The sequence below is a fragment of the Chelonoidis abingdonii genome, chromosome 9, assembly GCF_003597395.2.
Source record: "Chelonoidis abingdonii isolate Lonesome George chromosome 9, CheloAbing_2.0, whole genome shotgun sequence".
NCBI lineage: Eukaryota > Metazoa > Chordata > Testudines > Testudinidae > Chelonoidis > Chelonoidis abingdonii.
The window spans coordinates 51,452,841-51,471,755 of record NC_133777.1 but is presented as its reverse complement, the minus strand read 5'-3'; the positions used below and the strand labels follow the sequence as shown (position 1 = coordinate 51,471,755).

The window sequence follows — 18,915 nt, the reverse complement described above, 5'->3', positions numbered from 1 at the left end:
GAGGAGTTGATCCAAACTGTGGGGAGGATCACTGAGGTGAGCAAATCTGCCAATAAGCGCAGGACCCACCAAGGTAGAGGAGGAACTTTGTCATAATACATAAGTTTGATGAAACAAAGTAGTTGTACTTACGTGCCTGTGCTTAATTTGTGTTTTCGATGATTTACCTTCTAAAAAAATCTGGCATGTCTCGCACCCCCAGAAAGGGCATCTTGCACCCCCTTGGGGTGCTTCCATCCCAGGTTAAGAACCACTGCTTTAATGCTTTACATTTCAAATGCTTTTTCTTTCTTTTCTGTATCTTTAATAAAAGGTTAAAAAGGATTTGTAATAATGTTTTTGCCATGGTACTAAGCAGGGTGAGGTCTCTGTGTACCAAACCCTGAATCTTATTTAAAACAGTTTAATGTCGGACAATACAAGGATCATGTTAACATTTTTGACTATTTGGGCCCCTTTATTCCATCTAAATTGATACAACAGATCCTTGCTTTACCCCGATCCATTGGGTTCCTTATAACCTTACAACAGGCTCAACCTAATCAAACCAGTCAGCAATGGGCTACAAACACAGTACCAAGTGTGCACTGCTGACAGGGCTGGGATTCTATTACTACTGTGTAACACCTCAATAAGGGATGGGCTAACAGGTTTGGAGAACAGGTCTGCCTGTCTCCCTAACAGTTCTGACAGGTTTGGAACATGAGCCTTCCTCCATGCTTCAACTCCAACCATACCCACAAATAACTTCTTCCCTCTTTCCCCGCCCTCAGCTCTCCAACCAAGGGAGATGCAGACACATTTGTCTATAATCAGTTTCCCATCACCTGCTCACCCATTCTCAACTGCATGAGTGAAAAGAGCAAAGGCAGAGCTGGTGCAAGGGAGGCAAGAACGGTGCCGGGAGATGCTTAGCGCTCCAGAGTCATCAGAGCTCTAGGCCTCGGGGCACCAGCTGTAAACTAAAGTTTTCTTTTGTAAAGTAAGAAAATATGGGGCTGGTGAAAGAGGCAGGAGCCTCAAGAGGACGCAGAGCGTTTGAGGGGTAGATGAGCATTGGATTTTTCTTGGGGTGGGCAGAGCAGGAGAGGAACTGAAGAAACTGGATCCTATTAGAGATACTCGCACTTCCTCTAAATTTACATGTTAGGCCAGCAGTGAGCAAACATTAGATAATCTCTGTGTTCACAAACCAACAGGACTCGCTGATTCGGCAGCAATGACCTCAGATGACTATCAGGCACATTTGTCTCTAGAGCGTGCGCTGATTTATTAAGGGGAGGCTGTTTACTGGTGACCTCATTCTATTTTCCTGTCTAGATCTGCTGATGGTTTCTCTAGCCCGATGGCCCAGCAGTTCCATTTTAAGAACATGCCTGTGCTCAGGAGGCCTCCACAGCTCTTTCCTGTTCCCATTTGCCTCATCCTATAGCGGAGAATAGGAAATCTCTCTACTCACAGCTCGAGGATAAGGACCACATCTGTCCTGTTCTCGTAGATGTCGTGCAGCTTGATGATGTTGGCATGCAGGATCTGCTGCAGAATGTTCACCTCCCGCTCGATTTCCTCACGTCTCACCCCCCGGCGGCTGGCTCGGCTCTGACGCTTCTTAATGAATTTAGCAGCGTATTCTACTCCAGTGCTTTTCTCTCGGCATTTCTTCACTATCGCAAACTGGCCACTGTAAGGACAAAGTTATAACAGCAATTACAATTAAAGCTTTCACAAATCCCATGGGCAATATCATAAAGCTCCCAGAATTAGCTTGCATAGACAGGGTCTGAACCTGTAAATCCTTTGGTGAATAACCCTTATTCTTACTGCTATAGTAACAATTTTTAGGATTGGGTTAATAAATTGCATGCTGTGCATTCACCATGCCTTAATGCAGAGCTTTAGCCCATGCAAAACAAAGTAACCTGTCTGAATGGAAGGGAGGATCCTAGATACAAGCATCAAAGAATTTTTTTAAATCATCAAGGTCTGAGAGCTCATGTCATAAAAAACAAGAAAATTTACAGTGAGTCCAAACTGCCCTTCATTTGCTAAGTGAAGTTCAGAAAGTACACAAAATATAGAATGCCGTCTGATGCTCTGGTAATATCTAGTGGACACATTTGAGTCACACCTGGAGGGTATAATTTTCAGAAGGCTCAAAGAGTACACCAGCCTTTGCAGCTGGAGAGTTAGACACAAGTGCCCAGTTTGCACTTACAAGTGCAGGTTTGTGTGTGTAAGATGCTGGTCCACGCACATTATCGCACTCAGCTTGAAAATCTGACTCTCAATGTTACTTGAAACTATGCCAGTTTCTTAATGTCAGTTTAAACAAAGGAGAAAGTTTCCCTAATACTTAGCAGGACAATAGTCTAATTCACTGCATCAACCTTTTAAATGGCAGGCAATTGTTTGCAGTTGCAAGCAGACTTTTCCTGACAGCAGCTGCTAGATGTAGAGGTCATCATTCCAGTCCCAATTTTAATATTTTCTCCCATTCCATAAAAAAGGAAACACTTGGAGATCAGATCACTAATACAGAGTATAATGTCCTACATGTCTCAGTCTCATTTACGTGATGGGAGCCTTGTGAAATGAGACATTTCCTTTAACAGGAAAGTGCAGGGGAATTTCTCGTTTTAACCTGCATGAGATCATTATCACTGACTCCGTTCTTCAGTTAGCTCCCCCAAGACGCATTGTTAGACCACAGAGCTGTCACTTTGGTACACAGCTGATAGCTGTTCCATTTCATTTCTCTTTATGAGAGCTTCTCATAACTGGACAAAGTGAAAGACCATGTCCGAGGCAGGAATATTGCACAAGATGGAGGGGTTATTCATGTGACTCTCTAACCAGCTCTTTTTGGTTCTAATAACTTATTCTGAACAAAGAAATCAGTGGTGTGTGTATGTGTGTGTTATATATATATATGCTTAGCCATGCAGAAAACATAATAGGTTTACAAAGCAGGATAGGAATGTACATGAACCACTCATGTTTACTCAAATTTTTTTAACAGAGAAACATGGAAGGAGGATGGTCTTGCGGTTCAGCCAATGGAGGGACTCAGAAGATCCGAGTTCAATCCTCGGCTGTACCACAGACTTTCTGTATAACCTTGGTCAAATCACTTAAGCTTTCTATGCCTCAGTATCTCCATCAATAAGATGGGAATTACACTTATTTTCTACTACTTGTCTTCTCTATTTAGATTTTATGCATTTAGTGCAGGAACTCTCTCAACACGTGTTTTTACAGTGCTTAACACAAAGCGGTGTTTGATTTCATTTGGGTGCTACCAAAATATAATTATTATTCATAATCTATGTAAGTTTCCAGGAATGTCTCTCCAAAACCTAGAATGTCTGTTGAATCAGTGTGAAGCAATGGAAACAGCTACAAGCATGGCTGAGAGCTTTCTGTTTAGAATATCACCATGGTCAATTGTCATTGGGACTCTCAGACTGTTACTTTCCAATTTTTCATTTCTCTGCCGTTTTAGGCTTTTTTTTTTTTTTTTACACGGTACCAGTTACAACCATAGAACATCATGGGCTTTCACCTAGCAACAATAATAAATGGCATTTGACAAGCTAGCAAGATTTCTCTTAAAATCAGCCTCCTTTAATTACTAACGCTGCTTGTATATGATGCAGTAGACTGTCACTTCAACTGGATCTGAAAAGTAGACTAAAAAGTGTGCTGTGACAAAAGTATGTTGCTTTCAATCAAGGATAATTTAATGGATTTAAATGGAAACACTTACTACTTATTAATTGGCTTGATGGAAATTTGCACTGTTCATATTAAGCAGAGAAAGCAGCAAGCACAAGTGTATGAGCATATATTAACCTTGTGCACAAAATGCTGTTTGGTAGGTAGATCCATGAAAAATATTAACAACAAAATGTGAAACCAAGTGAACCTTGCCCGACTTTAGGTTTCATTACAAACTTCAAATTCAGACTTCAATCAAAAGGGTCCCTGAATTTCACAAGCCTGGCCAGATTTAAGGCTCCACACAGAATTTGTGCAAAATTGTTCAGTTTGGATACAAATCTCTCACATTTCAAGTTGTTTCACTCCGATTTTTTTGAAACCAAAACCCAAAGCTGAACTTGGGGCATGAGTGGGGAAGAAAGAGCAGGATAAAGCCAGTTAAAATGCTGGCATAAACCTCTGCCAACCAAAAGGACCAGGATTCACACAGCTCTTCTAGCTAGTACCAGCACCACCTCTGTTTAAATTACAGTGCTGAATAGGTATCATTTCACCAGATTCCGATATACCTCCATATTAGGCAGCAGGGAATTCAGCCACAATTAGAAAGAGGAAGTGGTCAGTCTACTCCACTCATAGTGGGTTGAATTTGTTTACTGGTATCACTCAGTTTAGCAGAGTTAAGTTTACTGGTGAAAATGCTGAACTTTTATACAAATGGGCAACACCCATCTAAACAAAGTTATTTTTTAAACTATTAAAGAGGCCATCTCAGGGACTTCTCCAAGGTGATGGTGCTTTCAGGAATATTTATTTATCTTTCCGTTATCAGCAACACATCGCTGTTAGGTGGAGACCTGGTGAGACAATGCTATCACGTGGAAAGTACAATTCACTTCCCAATATTACCAGCTACCTTTTGTTACATAATTGCATCTCCACTGGAATTCACAAAATATTGATACTGATTTATGGCTGGGGAAAAATAGAATGAATGTTTAGAAAATGTGCCGTTGAATATGTGCTGGGATAGTGACAAATGAACCCCGTTATAGTGATACAAAATATTAAGCAATCTGAGGCTTGGATCTGTAGTTAACATCAAAGGCTTGGTGTTCCATCCAAGCACAAGAGATATAAAAAAATGGTGACTTGTATAGAAAGCAGAATGGGTCTGAACATTTTTGGTAAAACTAAGCTTTTCCCAAAATATGTTGTATCATGAAAGCCAAAACATTTTGTGGAGATGTATTGGTTTAAACAAAGTTTTCAATGGAAATGTTGGGTGGGTTTTTCTGGGGAGGTGGGGGAGCAGACGAGAGAAACTTTAACATTCTATAGCTTTCTGATTAGAGCACTGGCCTGGGATGTGTGAGACCTGGATTCAAGTCACTGCTCTGCCTGATTCAGATTCATCTGGGATTAAAAACTCTGCTCTGAATCAGGCAGGGTGGGTCTCACACATCCCAGACAGTGCCCTAAACGCCAAGAGACAGGCAGACTCAGACACACATTTCCAAAAGCTCAAGTTTCAATCTGCAAATGGACATTTCAATATGATTCCACTTTTGCAGAAACATTTGAAAGGTTTTGTTCCAAAGTGGTACAAAACTTGAAAGCTGCTGCGAAACAGAATTGTCGTCCTCTGGTCCAGTCAGCTCTAATAGAGTGTGCAGGGGGAATCTGATCCTGCATTAATGCGAGCACTTCTGTGAAGACAAAAATTACTCATGCTTAATACCAGGAGTGAGACCTACAGAGGAGTTCAAAGCTATGGTCTCATTAATAAGAGGAGGATCAAGCTTAAACCTGTATCTCTTCAGAAACCCCCACTCTCTGCTCGTGCCCTGCCCCTTTTCATACAGTTTACTTGCAAGAGCAGGGATGCAAGATTTCATACTGCATAGAATAAAAGACAATGCCTAGCACTTCACTTCACTTATACCCACGAGCAGCATCCACTCCCCCCTTGTGCTGTCACACTATAATTTTGAGCACCCCACTGAGCATGAATTGGTAGGATCCTAGCCCAAGTGTATTTGTTCAACATCAGGTATATCCTTGTTCAGGGTACTATACCCCAAGCTTGCAGGTAGTTCCATAGTTTCTGCTATGAACTTATGGACTACGCTCTATGCAAGGATCTCTTTATAACCATCACAAACACACTCATTAAATGCAAACACCTAAGATTACAGGCTTTCACTTACATTGGAGAAGCTATGAGCTGCAATGATATTCAACATTATTACATCCTTCGCTGGCTTGTATGCAAGTGCAGTTGGGAATATAAATTATGCAGCACACACTGCAATTACATTCAGTACCTTACAATGAAACACTCTAAGTACCTTATATAATTAACACAGAAACAGCTGTTCGGAGTCAGTCTTAAATCTACAGAAGGCAAGGAAACCAAGAGTTAAAACTTTCCCTTGACCATAGCTTGCCCTTGAATGCCTAAGTAGTATGGGGCAAAATCTCACTAATTTCAGATTCTTATAAAACTATATTGATGTGTTTATGAACCTTAGAGCCATTCCAAACATTTCTGGTGTGGGCTAGAAGATTTATTTATTTAGAAGACTTATAGTGCATTAAACCTGAGGTATGATTAAACTAATCTACAACTACCTGCTTAAAGAATTTTGACAACAGACTACTAGTGTTAATAAAGTTCTCCCTTCTTTAAATTTACCATTATGCAAAATCCCCACAACAGAACTTAATAGAGAATGAGATTCCTGCTTCAGAATACCATAGGTTACTTTAAAAATTCTATTACAAGACTTGATAGAACCTGATTGTTTTAATTCCTATTAAATCCTCTAGGACTCATCTACCAGAGTATTCTTTTCCAGACAGGATTTTTTGATCACACGTTTCTAAAGGAACTTGGAACGAGCCCTGGCTTTGTTTACTTCCTTGTCTTCATGGCTGCGTCATCAATTTTATTAGTACAATTCTGGGAAGAGAAATCACTATGTAACCACTGATTCAGATGTGTACACACCACACACTCTTGTATTTATCCTAAATAAAACAGTGGTGTTGGGTAGCTTGGGTTTTTTTGTTCTTTTTTTAAATCTTTGAAGTTTTCAGTTACATAGCACAAAAATTGTTTTCCAATAGGTATTTATAATCCAGGAGGGTGTTGACCATTATAGAAAAATTAAAACGATGGCATCCTGAGACATGGACTTTATTGAATATAGGGACAGTCCAAGGGCTTGAGACAGTTGAAAAGAGGATGAAAATAATGAAAAGGGGCCATAAAGGAGCCAAGTACACTATTGGTTAGCCAGAGATGTTCAGAAAAAGTTGATGTAATAGCACTGACGTTATGAATTGCTCATATACATACACTGACTTTGGAAACGTTTTCAGGTTTTTCTCACATTAACATTAAGTGTATTCCCTTTCCCACTCCCTGCTTCTTGCTATATGATGCAAATATATTCACCTTATATATACTTGTTGCCAAGATCCCATGTGTCTTCATTACATTATCACTGGACAATCAAAGCATTTTTGGACCGTTCTTGACGACTAACGGCACAAAACAGCAGCTAGTGTTTAATGGTTTTGCACCACCAGTTCATTACTTTATAAGGGAGGGATATTCTTCATCATATTAAGGCAAGAGCTAAGAGTTGGAGGGAGGAATGGGGAAAGATGAGAGAATAAAAATCTCAGTCAATGGTTATATAAATCTCAGTCAATGTTGCTTTCCTTACACACTGACAGAACCTGTGTTTCAGTTACCCAATGTGCATATTTCTTGCAAAACCTCATAAAATTATCTTTTATGACGTCAAAGGGATTTCCTCTCACCATATAGCAGTTGACATTCACTGCTAGGAATGTGCTCTAGCTTCCTTGTTAATGATCATAAAAAATGACAGCATATAGCCAGAAAAAAAATCTGTATTATAGTATTTCCTTGTGACCTTGACCAAAATAACAGCCCCATCTCCCCTGCACCATGTAAGAAACAGTGCCTGCCCCAAAGAGCTTGCAATCTAGACAAGACAAGGTATAGAAGAAAGGAAATATGACCTACATATGTGGAATTGAAGCACAGAGAGATTAAGCCATTTACTTAAATTAACACAGAATCTTTAGTAACCCTGAGAAATGAATCCAGATCTTTCAAGTTCTAGCCAAGAGCTCTAACACAAGCCCACACTTCCTAGTGCATCAGTGAAATAAGGATGACTGAAGTCCTACATAGCAATATGAATAGCACACACCCAACATAATCCCAGAGACAGACCCTTGCTCCTGTTTTTTTAAACTAGTTAAATTTGTTGAATTCCTCAAATATTTGGACAGCAGTACTACAGTTCTCTCTCCCCACCACAGCCCCGGGGCAGCCTGCAGCCAAAACCCCTCATTCCTGACCCCACCCCAGAGCCCTTACCCCCAGCCAGAGCCCTCCCTCCCTCCCTCCCACCCCAGCCCTGAGCCCCCTCCTACCCACTTTCTGAACCCCTCAGCCCCACCACCGCCACACATCACTTCCATATGGATGCACATAACAAAATTCATTCTGCACACAGATGTAAAAAATTAGAGGGAACATTGACAGTGCTTAATGTATTTAGATTTCATTTTAGAAGCAAAATTTAGATGAGTACAAAATGCAGTTTATTTTATCATCCTATAGTTTATGGGCAACAAAAAGATCACAGTGACTGACACCACCAGTTTGGTTTGCTCTTTTTTAATGGTTATTTTTAATTCTGGTCTCGGAGGGGCAATCTTAAACTGAGTGGAGTGAACGAAATACTCTGTGGCATCCCAAGAAGGCAGACAGCAATGCTAACAACAGTAATATCATCATGAAACATTAGAATAAAAATAGCCTTTCTAATAAGATGTAAATATACGTATGCGATGGCAGCCCCCCCCCCTTCTTCTTCTATTCCAAGAATATTGCATCCTAGTGTGGCCATCCTGATATGTTGCAAATGCATGAACAATATTGAAAAGACACTGTTAAAAAGACACCTCTTTCCCTGGTTGTGGGACTTGGCTGTCAGGCAGCTGACTCTTCTTATGATTTGAGAAGAGCAGATAACTTTTTTAGTTCAAATATCATAAACATACATTTGGAAGTGATTAAGTTACAGTTTTTATACTTTGTTTTTTAAAAAATGCTACAATTTGGAATACCTATAAGATAGTCGGGAATCAATTTACAGGGGTTTCGAGACATTGGTATACCCGTGAAAGATGTGATATGAAGCCAAAAGAAAACACCTACCGGTATATCATATAGTATAGTTTGACTGTAGTCAGAAAATGACGGATTGTGCAGTTAAGGCAATGGGCTGGGAATCAGGAGAAGGAGGATAGTCCAGTGGTTAGGGTGCTAGATAGAGACTTGGGTTCAAGCCTCTGCTCCCCCACAAACTTCCTGTGTGATCTTGGGCAAGTCACAGTGTCTATGTGTCAGCTCCCCATCTGTAAAATGGAACTGCTACTAAATTGGAACTAAATGATAACATACACCTCTACCCTGATATAACGCTGTCCGTAGGAGCCAAAAAATCTTAACTGCATTACATCAAACTTGCTTTGATCTGCCAGAGTGCACAGCCCCGCCCCTCTAGAGCACTGTTATATTCGAATTCGTGTTATATCGGGGTAGAGGTATAATTATCATTGATTATAACAAAGGGGCCTGGATTTCAGTTTGGGCCCCGAGGCACTACTGTCATACCAATAATAATTGTAGTCATTCTCATTTTTATTTTCTCTCAATACCTTTCTATTCACATATGCCCAGCCTAGCTTAAAAGTCACAAAGCTGAGTTCTTGTATCATCAGCCCAGCACACTCAATCTGTGACACACAAGCACTGAGCTGGGCTTCCTTTCTGCTTCCACTTCTGGAATCAGAACATGGCTGACAATTCTGTTGTTGCATGAGGCAGACCAGAACTCAACATTTCTGAATAAAAAAACGAGCTAACAGTAAGTTAGCTCAGCAGAGGGCCCGTAAAGAAATGCTAATAGTAATTTAGGTCAGCAGAGGGTCTGTAAAGCCAGCAGATATGGCTCAGGACATACGTAGGGAGCACACAAAATATGTTGAGCAAAGCACAATTTTCCAGTCATTTTTCTGACCCTTCCTGCATCTGAATGGCACCACAGAGTAAATCTACTGGGCCTTCTAGTGACAACAGGTGCAGAAAGTTGAATGTCCCAGTTTCCCTTGACACGCCTGAACAGGCTGTTCTTTCCTTTCCACTTGAGACAAACAGAGTGCGTCAGACTAAGGGACAGAGAAATGATAAGTAGTAGTGTGCAGCTGTAAGTAATTTTGGTGTTTTATCTCTGCCTGATGCAGTGATATTATACATGGTAAAGTTCAATAAACTGTGGTGGAGACAGAAAAATGTGCCTTTTTAAGGAAGCAAAGATGACCTTCCCCCACTTCCTTTTTTGTGTGTGTTTTGTTTATTACGTTTAGCAAGGTTAAACTTAACTTCCTGCTGTGGTCCAGTTCCTGCTCAGATGTGCAGTTCACTAAAGATAGAAGCTGAGTTAAAGCAATTATGCTTGGTATGCCAGCCAGCTGGCTTTAACACAGTTCAGTCACATTCTGGGCCAAGGGACTTCAAGTGAACTTCGAATGTCAGAAGAATAAAAAAGTTAAACTGAAGATTTAAATGTAACAGAAAGCTTGGGAGGGGATACCACAAATATATATGTCTTTTTACTTTGCAACTTCTTTACGCATTTATTCTCCAAGAGAATATCCCCAAAAGATAAAGCCGCCAAATCAATAACATTGAATGGGAACACTTGACCAAAGATCATCTGTAATCAGTTAAATGTCTTTACTCCATATTATGGATTTCTTTGAAAACACAAGGACAAATCCATTAAAACCAAATCACCCGTGCCAGAATAGTTATTTTTACATAGGCTATACTGTGCTGTTAAACACTTGCTACATTTTACCCCAGCAGCGGCTGCACATCTGCAGTGGGCAAAGGAATTACACAGTGATATAGTATATACAGTTTTTAAAATGTAATCTGGGATCTATGTGGATGGAGAGGGAATATATAAATTTTAATAAGTTATTTAATCTTTTAGAGAGAAAATACTTACCACTTTTTACTTTAATAACTTAACCTCTAGGACAAAGAAACTTCAGAAACTCTCTATCAGGCCACTCGTTTACATATTTGTCCCTTTAGGGGAACTTTAAAAAAAATTCTATTAGAATATTGTATACATTTTTAAAAGACAACCACTAGAAGCACTGAAGAATGGAAAGTATGTATGGACTTCCAGCTGTCAGTTAGATAACAGTATCATAAAATCAATATACATGTTAGATTATTTCCAAGAGTCATCTTGATTGTTGGCAGGGCATCCATGTGGCCCTGAAAAGCAGGATGCTCTGATATTTCACTACTGTGCATATTCCCAAGGATGTGTCAGGCAGAAGAGGCCATTGATGCAATTCATTTACCCAATGCCTGTGACAGGGCTAATTTTAGGGTTGCCAGACTTTTCAGGATTTGCCAGTTGTTGGCTCTCTTGCTATTTAACAGAATAAAAATAATGTTTGGTTTCTTGACAACCCTGATCTATGGACATTTTTTTAAAAAATCCCATCCCATGCTATATATCCTCTGAGTTAGGAGATATTATTTTTAATCTGAAGAGAAGCATATCCATCCATGCTTATGTTTACTGACAGCAACCAATTAGTTAATTTTACACTGTACATTACGGGGAAGATTTTCAAAGTCAGTGGCAATCAGGCAACTAATACCTAATAGCATCTAGTGTCAGGTAATGTTGAGAAGAATCCCATTATAGCTATGCAACATTGAAGGGTCACATTGCATAGTACACTGTCAATTATATATAATGACTTCTAGTTATATTTTGTGTGTTGTTAGAATAATCTGGAGATCTATCGATAGCATGGAATCCATTCTAGTAAATATAAAATGGTTCACTATGCATATTAAACATTTTCCAGTGCATTTTAAAAGAAACAGATAATTTAAGTAAATGTAATGCTAGTGAATGGTGCCAGAATAACCGAGAAGTAGGACTCATCTATGTAACTTGAAAAGACCACCACTAGAGAGGAGAGGGCAGCTCAATCTTTATGGCCCATTCACTCCGTGCCAAATTCAAATAAGGGGCAATTAATATCAATTATGGTGGTAGTTTTGATGCTACAGATTTCAGATATGGCTTTTTTGTTACTACTGACTCAGGCTCCATTTGAACGGGTGACTTGGAGTTGAGAAATTTCTATATCCTATTACCATTTCCTCAGCGTATCAAGCTCCATCTCTTTGTTTCTCCTTTGCTTTTTTAGGAGGTGGGAAGGTTCACATAGTTTTATATCTTAGTAATTACTATAGTCGCCTGGCTTTCAAAGTTAAACTCTTAAGAACCTTTGTTCAAAGCCCCCCCTTTTTTATTAAACCACAGGAACTCTAACACTGCTGCCCTCTCACAGTTAAGGAACCCTTCTGGTGCTCTTAATGGAATTTGTATTATTATGTTACTGCTGGTCAGAAATTCTCCTCTCTTCCTCTGTATTGCCTGAAAGCTGCCTAGCCAATTCTGCTGGTAATTTTAAGTGGCATGTTTGTCCCAGCAGAGAGGCAGCCACATATTTTGATAATTCCCCACTAGCTGTTCCTTCAGTTTTTATTTTCCTAGAACACATGGCTCAGCCATAAATCATGTATGGTTCACAAGACACATATGTAAAAGGAATTCCCTGGAACATCTCTGTGGTCCCACTTAGACTTTCTGAAAACAGAATGCCACAGAATTTTTAACACATTTCACTTTTAGTGATCACAGACGGAAAGCACCTCAGCAAATTACATAGTGAGGTCCAGCAGTCCATTTCAGGCTAAGCTATTTAGATGGTACGCTCTTTGGGGTAGGGACAGTCTTTTTGCATAACACCTAGCACAATGGGGTTCTGGTCCACAACTAGGGCTCCTAGGAACTATGGCATTACAAATAATAAAATTAATAAATAATAATCATAATAATTGCATCAATGAGAGTTTAATCTGACCACAATACATAGTAACAATCTATATCATGGCATTTCAGAGAATGGAAAATAAATCTAAGTAGTGGAAGAGTCACTGAAGGAAGTGTCACTTTACTCCCATGCAATTTTATGGAAAAAAGACCTTATAGTAAATAGTAAAACTGGATCTATCAAACCTGCTGATAACACTACAAATGAATATATAAGCAGCTTTAAAAAATGAAATGTTACATACTTCCTGATAATTCCTGTGAGCTATGAAGAAATTAATTTTTCTGGAAGAAATGTGAATGGAGTCATGCAAATGAAGAACACAGGCTAAATATCATCTATCAGCTACAGAATTTAAAATAACAGTCAGAAAGCAGATAGCATGCCATGACAGACAGTGTTTTATACAGATGGAACACCTTTCAAACATCATGGCTTTATTAGGAATTTTGTTTGACTACTAAACAGAGAGAGAAGGCAGTGTGTGTGTGTGTGTGTGTGTGTGTGTGTGTGTGACACTAATAAAACTCACAAAATACCAATAAAGCTTTGAACTTCTATTGAACCTTCCATCTAAGCATATCACAGTATTTAATAGTGAACTAACCCTCGCAACAGACCTTTGAGATAGGGAAGGAGGAAACACGTATGTAGGCAGTAAATGACTAATCTGTTTTTACTTGAGGGGGTCTTATAGGAATGAGGCAGTCAGAATACTTCCAGCCAAACAAGGTAAGGTGACATTAGGCTGTGTCACTGCAGCCTGGATTGCCCTATTACGCTTCTAAAAATGGACTGGCTTTTTATTCTGTTCAAGACACATTACTTTGTTCAGAAAGATCAGAAAGACTCTTCCACTACTTAGATTTATTTTCCATTGTCTGAAATACCATGATATAGATTGTTACTATGTCAGTTCCAAGTACGGCATGGCATTTTCACTGACAAGCCATATTTTTACTTTTATTAATTCATTTTATGATGCAATTTCAAGTCTTCTTGTTTTAGATTAAGATTTAATAATATAAATGACTGGAAATTCCTGGTGTCATCCAATAAACTTGGTGTCTGATGATACTGACTGCCAGTCCTATAACATCTATCTTCCAAAGACCTTTACAATCTAGCAAAACTATCATAATCTGTATAAAAAAAGGGATCACTCTGCCCATTACCGAAATGTAGCTACTGCTGTGGCATACAGAGCCTTTAAAAGAGAAGCACTGAAGTAAGCTGAATAGGCAGAATATAAATTACCCATTTATAGGGATACCATTTTGTCATGGAGGCCATGGAAATCGTGAATGCGAACACAGGCCACACAATCTTGGAAATGGCTGTAAAACCCCTTTGGCTAGGTGCTCCCTTCATTGCCCTTCCAAAACGCAGTCCATGTCATGTGCTGAAGTCAATACAAATCTGTACAGATAATTGTTTAGCTGTGTACACACACAGTAGTGACAGCAGCCATATACATATTACGAATCGTGTGTACCACTGGCAGGGGCACCAACTGGGAGGTAGGGCCAGCTAGGAGGGAGAAGGTCCCCCAACCGAGTGACATGGCAACCTGGCACGTGAGGTTGCATCAGATTTGACCCAGTGGTCCCTTGGTGGGGAGCTGTTGACACAATCTGAATGGGGCTGTATCATAAGCATAAGTCCCAATTCTGAACCTTAGCGTCCAAAATGTGGGTGCTTGCATGAAACCTCCAAGCTTAATTACCAGCTTAGATCTGATAGCGCTGCCACCAGACAGGAATTCCAATGCCTGCCTCACTCTGGTCTCCCCAAAACCTTCCCTGGGGGACCCCAAGACTCAGATGCCCTGAGTCTTACAACAAAGGGAAATAGCCCACTTCCCTTCCTCCTCTTTACTTCCCCCCAGATTTTCCCGCCCTGGGTACACTAGGAGATACTGTGTTTCAAGTCCTTGAAATGCAAACACAGAGAGATCAAGTTTCTTTCACCCTCAGTCAGAGTCCCTGCAAAGGTAAGCTTTGCAACTCTGACACAAAGAGATTTTTCCTTCCCCCCTGTTTCCTTCCTCCCCACAAATTCCCTGGTGAGTTCTAACTAGGAAAAAATCCAACAGGTCTTAAAAAGAAAGCTTTATATAAAAAGAAAGAAAAAGACATAAAAATGATCTCTGTATCAAGTTGACAATATACAGGGTATTTGGCTTAAAGAAAAATGAATAAACAGCCTTATCCAAAAAGAAATACAATTTAAAACATTCCCGCAAACTACACACATGTAAATACAAAAACAATATAAAAACCTATTGTCTTCTACCTTTGTACTTACACTTGGAAACAGAAGATTAGAAAATCTGAAGGTAGAGAGATCCTCTCTCAGAGCCGAGAGAGCACTAGAGCAGAGACACAGACAAAAGACACACACCCAAAAATTCCCTCCCTGAGCTTTGAAAAATCCGGTTTCCTGATTGGTCCTCTGGTCAGATGTGTGGTTCCCTCTGTTAACCCTTTACAGGTAAAAGAAACATTAACCCTTAGCTATCTGTTTATGACAGGCTGTGCCCATGTGCCAGGTCACACACCCAAGGGGGAGCAGGAGGGAAGCTGGGCCCCACCCCATTGGAGAGAAGTCATGCTACCATTAAGGTGGGAGTGTGGTTCAGTTGTGCGTATCACTTGTGTTCTTATGTATGCTGATGTTATGTATGTTGATGCAGCAAAAATTACATCCTTTGGTTAACTTTTTGTGACTTATCACTTTTTTCCAGTGATAAAGTGGTGCTGTGAAAGGTAATAAAATTTCCATGCCAAAATCGTAGCCTTACCCATTTGTAATTTAAATCAGGACACTGGGGCGAATACCACCAACTCTTTTAAGCAATGCTGTGGGTTATTCAGTGCCACGGATTAAGTGATCGGGATATTGGCTTTATAGCACTCAGCTACACAACACCCAACAACACTGCCTGAATCGTGACTTGGAAGGAACAGTGCCACCTACTGAATCACCAACAGCATTTTCTTTAGTAGCCACGTATTTCTTGGAAGTCTCCCAACCAGGTAATGACCAAAAAGATTTGGCCCTTCTCAACTTCTGAACTTGCGGGAGTAGATCACAGGCTGCAGTAATATGCGCTAGTCCAGCAATTCTGTCCATTTCCTGATAATCTGACAAGTATTTTATATAGTCTCTAGCACAAATATAAAATATGCATACTACAATATTTTTCCCTAATCACGGTAAGTGATGAGGAAGAATGTCAGCAACTGGAATGACAACTAATAGAGTCCAGAGAACTTTGGAAGGTCAGAGCTGACACTTTTAGAAGTAATGGATGGATTGATAGGGGTAATCTCTCTCTGTTGCTAGGCTGGGCATGCTAGTGTATAGATAATATTTGTGTAATGGTTTAGTATAATCTTTCTGTACCTTCAGTTTAAAGGTCAAAAACTGTTTAACATGTACAGGCTGCATCACTTATATAATGCACCCGAGAGCAGGAAAGATAGAACCAATGCTGTGCTGTGAAAAGACATTCAACTATCAACAGCCCCTTGGTTCACATGGGCCAGAGCTGGCTCAGGCACAAGCGAAAGGAAAGGAGAATTTTTTAAAAAGCTAGCAAACTATTCAAGTCTTTAGAAATATTCACAAGACCTAGAGTAAGCATGTTTCTTTAAGCCGCCAATTTCTTTGATTTTCATGGATTTTTCTGTTCTTCAGTGTAACTTTCTAGTCTCATTTACAATCTCTCTGTTACAAGTAGCTGATGAGAATCCACCCTAGGTAGCAGGACAGCACAATACCTATGCTGTTTATTCCCTCTGCAGCTCCAGTGCAGAAGGAAGGAAACTTAAGGTGGCAGTGGGGGAATAAATCTCTCATTACCACTGTTCTGAGCACATAGGATGCGATATTCAGACCAATATTGAGTTAGTTTCCTGGGAAAATGGCAGGTTCTGTGGTGGGAAAGAACTGACAAACTCCTTAGCATCCAATTACAGAGCAACACTGAACCCTCATTGAAGGCTGCCTGTCGTCCAGTGGCAGAGTACTGACAGGCACAGAAACAACTGTGAAGAGAAAAAGGTAGCCCTGAACAAACAGACTGGAGAGCTCCATAACGGATCCTTTAGTTAATGAATTGGTGAGGACTCCTTTAAAAAGGAACATAGACTGTGTATCTTCCAGTGTAGGAAAGCCTATGCCTGGGGATTCCTTCATGCAAAAATATGGCAAACAGTTATTCCAAAAAACACCTCCTGCAAAGTCCACAGGTAGCCTGATAGCTTGCTCCCCATACATCTGAAAGAGGAGGGGATGGCGTTTAGTTGCATCAGGAACACAGCCTACTGATCTCTCCCTAAACATGAACCAGTTACTCCAAGCAACACCTTCAAGCAGCAGGGCTAGTTTAGCTATTTGAATTATTTTAAACTTCTCTCCCCTCTAAAGTGTTCCCTGAGTCATCACTGGCTGTAGGGCTTGGCTGTCATATCAAGCTCTTGCCTTGGCTCAAATGTATTGGTATGGGATAGTGCCAATGATTAGTAGATGTTTCCCAAAGTAGATCAATCCCTGAATATCACAGATGAGTATCTACAGACACACTAATAATTTCTCCAGTGCTTCTAACACTATCTATTCAATGGGCTGCACTATTTTGACTTGCCCCATTACTAGTATTTCATTATTTCAAATAGCCTGGAAGGAATATGCTATACTATATATTTCCCCAATGGTTTCTGTTCCCAACAGTTGTGAACTGAAGTGAATAACTTTGCAGGGGAGGGAGAGAAAAGAGGTTAAAATTAAGCCTGTTTAATTTTCAATGGTAACATGAATGTTTCACAAATTTATTGGAATTTGGGCTTTACTGATGATTACTGACTCAACAATGGTCTCCAGGCTATGATCATACTTTTGTTTTCAATGACCCAACATGGACAGAGCTGGTATGTTTAGCATCAATGTATGACCTTGTTATTAAGCATTAAACAAAAGCCAATTCTTCCCACAATTTTCTGTTCTTTCCTTGTCGCATCAAGTCAGATTTTGCAAGGTATTGAAATGAGACACTGAAAACTAGCTGGGAAAATCTGTCAAAATGCTATAAAAGCCCACAGGCCATACTTAAGTATGTTATAAACAAGAATGAATGAAGGAAAATCCAGAATGAAAGAATGATGTAGACTCCTGATCACAACGACACATATGGTGGTGAAAGATCCAAGTGTTAGAAATGCTCCAGCACTAAATTCAAGCCACACCTGCACTGTTCCCTTCACAAACACGTAATTTCTTCTGGATTTAGCAGCAAAATATTAGAGAGGTGCTGGTAACAACTAGAGTATGTCAACACTGCATATTAAGCCCAGGATCTGACTCAAGTTTGAGCCCCAGCCCCATTTCTGTCTATGCTCAAATCAAACTCAGGTCAGCAAGCACTTAGGTCCCAAGTCATAGGACCCTGCAAGGGGGGTGGGTCAGAATCAGAGTCTCACTGTGACTGACTCCAGGCCCTATCATTCTACTGTGTAGACACAGGTGAAGCTGCAGACCCAAGTCAGAAGGTCGGCATAGTGCCGTATGGATGCAACACGGCTGTGAGATCCAGATCCAGCAATTGTAAACTCAGGTTTACAACACAGTGTGGACACTCAAGCACAGTCTTGGAAACGCTGAGTCCACAAAGCCTCAGTCCCACAGACCCAGGTTTAGTGTGAAATGTATATATACCTATAGAGCAGGGGTCCCCAACGCGGTGCCCGCGGGCGCCATGGCGCCCACAGGGCATCTAAATGCGCCCGCGTCCTAGCCAGCGGTGGAGCATCTGCTGAAATGCTGCCGAATTTCTGCGGCATTTCAACTGTGACGCCTCTCGCCGCCGACAAGTGACGCCATTGAGAGGCGTTGCCGCCAAAATGCCGCAGAAATTCGGTGGCTTTTCGGCAGATGCTCCACCGCCACCCCGGTCCTTCGTCTGGCGCCCGCCAGACAAAAAGGTTGGGGACTACTGCTCTAGAGTTTAAGGTCAGAAGAGACCACCATATAGGTCTTGGCTACACTTGCAAGTTGCAGCGCTGGTGAGGGGTTTACAGCGCTGCAACTTACACGGTGTCCACACTTACTAAGCTCAGCCAGCGCTGCAACTCCCTGTCTGCA

General features: G+C 40.6%; 1 protein-coding gene across 2 annotated transcripts in view; it reads right to left on the bottom strand.

Annotated features, from left to right (window-relative positions):
- The window catches only part of DAPK2 (death associated protein kinase 2), a 109,907-nt gene that overhangs the window by 41,609 nt on the left and 49,383 nt on the right, over positions 1-18,915 (bottom strand). For both annotated transcript variants that reach the window (XR_012656541.1, XM_032763089.2), the window contains exon 3: positions 1,460-1,681. Coding sequence is in view for 1 of the 2 variants with exons in the window: in XM_032763089.2 (XP_032618980.1) it covers positions 1,460-1,681 (222 nt within the window). In the remaining variant the exon portion in view is untranslated. The remainder of the gene's footprint in view (positions 1-1,459; positions 1,682-18,915) is intronic.